We start from the raw sequence: 3,140 nt of genomic DNA, 5'->3' as shown, positions 1-3,140 counted from the left end.
GTTGCAGGATGATTTACATGTGAGATACAGATGAACCATGTTAAATATGGGGTATGTGGGAGCTGAAGCGGCTACTATTGAAATGGGTACTGGTAAACTATACGTATTATGAAAGGAATGCAGGACAGAACATTAAAGCATTACAAAGGAGCTTTCCACAGTGGAAACTCATATGCTGTAAAGCTGAAGAGAAGAAGTACAGCTATCACACAAATAAAGCATCAACATCCATGGAATGAAACAATGAGGTGGGGCTTTTGAATAGATTTAATATAAAACACTAATATACTGTAAATATTATGGCTGACACAACACAGAATAAGTTTTGTAATCAGAAGTAAAATCCAAGATATTAGGTTCTTTTTATAAACAGCTGATGAGGTTTTCATACGTAACTAGTAGAAAGTAAGTTATATGGAAACACCCGTGGACTAGCAATATTGTTTTATGAAGACTAACAGCCAGTAACCAATGAAAATTCTTCAATTCCTCAATGTGAGAACTCATATCTTTATCAAGAGGTAGACACCATACAGAACAGTTAAATCCAGTCTTAACAGAACAAAACAGATGGTATAATATGAAATAACAACAATGAATTATCAGAAATCATCTGTTATACAGTTATGTTATCAACAATGACAAAGCAAAAAGTAATAAATGTTCACGAAAATAATAGTGGTGAATAAAATATTCAAATACCAAAAAAATCACTCATGTGAATATTCCAGCCTAATAAACATTCATATATAAATATACAAAGATCCACCATTTAAAGTGGTACATTTTTATCCCTGTCAATTGAAGCCTTCTCAGATCCAATGATTCCTGACCAGGAAACCATGACATTTCCTTTACATTTTAATACTAAAAGGGTGATCAGATTTACCTTACTTCTACTAATCTCACCAATGATTTATGAGTCTATCAGTTTTTCCAATATATTTTTCATTATAAATTACATTTTTCTCTAAACACTTCTTGTAAGCCCCAGATTACATACAAAACAGTGATTTTTCTGATAATGATAAGCAAGTCTAAATGCTGAACAAATGACCAGGCTTATCAGATGTTTCAGTATGCCCAATTCCCTTACCTTTTTTATTGATATTACTAACTATAGAACTAATAAAATATGTTACAAATGCAACATTATCTTCACGACTCACATTCCTTTTCTGTTTTTTGTCATTATTCTGCACCAGGATTTTTTTCAAACCTTTAAGAAATAATGGGTGTGTCCTTGAAAAGAGATTTAGTGGTAGGGTCCTCATTAAGTATTGTGTAATTGTTTAGTATATTACCTTTGATCTTCTTGTCGGTCTGATGGTATGTTAACACATGTGGAATATGATCGGTTCATTATTTCTTGGTAGGGTTGAGTGTTTGCTCCTGGGCTTATGAGCTAGCTTTGGAAGCTGCATAATGGATGATAGAATCAAGGTAGAGCCATTTAGAAAACAAGTTTTCACCTTGGATTCAGATTTATAATGATTATCATCACTATGTAGTTTATGTAGTCATAGAAATATTAAGAAATTGACTTTTGGATACTGTACGAGTGGGAAGATTCAAAATGTATGTTTGTATGTGAATGTGTTTCTTTGTAACATGTACTAGTGGTCAGATGGTCACCTTGTATGTATAGGTTAATGTAGGTTTGTGTGTGAATGTTTTTTTTGTAATATATACTAGTGGTCAGATGGTCATCTTGTATGTATAGGTTAATGTAGGTACGTGTGTGAATGTGTTTCTTTGTAATGTATACTAGTGGTCAGATGGTCATCTTGTATGTATATGTTAATGTCCAGAAAGGGGAGTGTTGTGTTGGATATTCCTAAGTAAATTCTAAAGAGAGGTGGAAATAAAAAACAAAGAGCAGAAAATTTAGTCCCCCATAGTGACTCCACAGATCTGTTTGTAGAATTTTCTTGTGGATTTTACCATTTTTTGTTTGAATTTTATTTATTTTATCTTTTCATGGTTTATAATTTTTATGTAACAGATGTAATTTTGTACAAACATTTCATGTTTAACATTCCAAATACTACACATGCAGTGTCTTTGAATTTTGTACACGTTGTAAGCTGTATAATCTGATGAAGAGATCTAGCTCAAAACTTATTTCTTCTTTAAATTAAAATATAAAACTTGGCAATTGTTCAACCTATTATATAATTTTGTTAAAACATGTTTACATTCTGGTGTGCACTACAATACTTCTGGACTAGCAATATTACTACTGTAACAAGAGCTCTAATAAGTTTATTCACAACAATGTATCAAACTTGTAGTGAATTTCTTCAGCTCGTAACTACAAACACGTCATTACTGATTATATGCCAAACAAACAAATTCCAGAAAGACATAATTACAGCTACACATTTTCTTTAATAACACAACTGTAAAAAGTTTAATTACCTCAATTTTCTCTGATGCTACATCACAAGTTGTTTCTTTATTTTCTGTTTTACCAAACTTCAAAACAGTATGTAGAAAACTTTCTTCCAAGGAATCAACTTTTCCTGGAGCTAGAAGTACAAATCGTGTTGGTTAGTTCATAACAAGATTCAATATAATTTATGCTTCAGTAAATGATAATCAAAATTCACACAATATATTTATAAGAATAGTCTTCTATAACTTCTTACTTGCCATACAAGTGCATGAAAAAGAACTGACTTGCAGCAAAGAGCGGGTTCTGAAAATAAACCTGGACTGTCAGACACATTATCAGTTGTAGTCCAAAATGATGATTAAACAGGTAGCCAGGGTAACAATGCAAAACATTTTCCTTTACCTGGTAGAAGAATGCTCTGAATGGAAAAGAACAGTAATTACAGAGTAGACATATGTCTGAATTGAAAATTCCCATCATCCAAAACTGTCAAGAGGAGAAATTCATGCAAGCAGTTAAGTCAGTAGACATCCAGAAAGAAGTAAATAGAGTCAGGTGGTTCTTCGAATGCAACATCATTGCAATGGGAACACTGAGTAAAGGAATAAAAGAATGTTAAAATTAAGAATATGGTGTACCCTTATCGTTACAGAAACTATGAGACATCCATTGCAAGATCGATGTCTCTGACATCTCAAAATGCTATTTGTGGATGTACATGCTGAGGTGGGAAACCATAAAT

The 3,140-nt window shown here is 32.4% G+C and overlaps 1 protein-coding gene across 2 annotated transcripts in view; it reads right to left on the bottom strand.

Moving 5' to 3' along the window:
- The window catches only part of LOC111089459 (zinc finger protein 675-like), an 18,922-nt gene that overhangs the window by 12,661 nt on the left and 3,121 nt on the right, over positions 1-3,140 (bottom strand). For both annotated transcript variants that reach the window (XR_002613735.1, XM_022401999.1), the window contains exon 2: positions 2,422-2,531. Coding sequence is in view for 1 of the 2 variants with exons in the window: in XM_022401999.1 (XP_022257707.1) it covers positions 2,422-2,531 (110 nt within the window). In the remaining variant the exon portion in view is untranslated. The remainder of the gene's footprint in view (positions 1-2,421; positions 2,532-3,140) is intronic.

This window comes from Limulus polyphemus, unplaced genomic scaffold (assembly GCF_000517525.1).
Source record: "Limulus polyphemus unplaced genomic scaffold, Limulus_polyphemus-2.1.2 Scaffold6311, whole genome shotgun sequence".
Classification (NCBI taxonomy): Eukaryota; Metazoa; Arthropoda; class Merostomata; order Xiphosura; family Limulidae; genus Limulus; species Limulus polyphemus.
The sequence above is the reverse complement of the archived record's forward strand: the minus strand, read 5'-3'. Positions and strand labels throughout refer to the sequence as shown.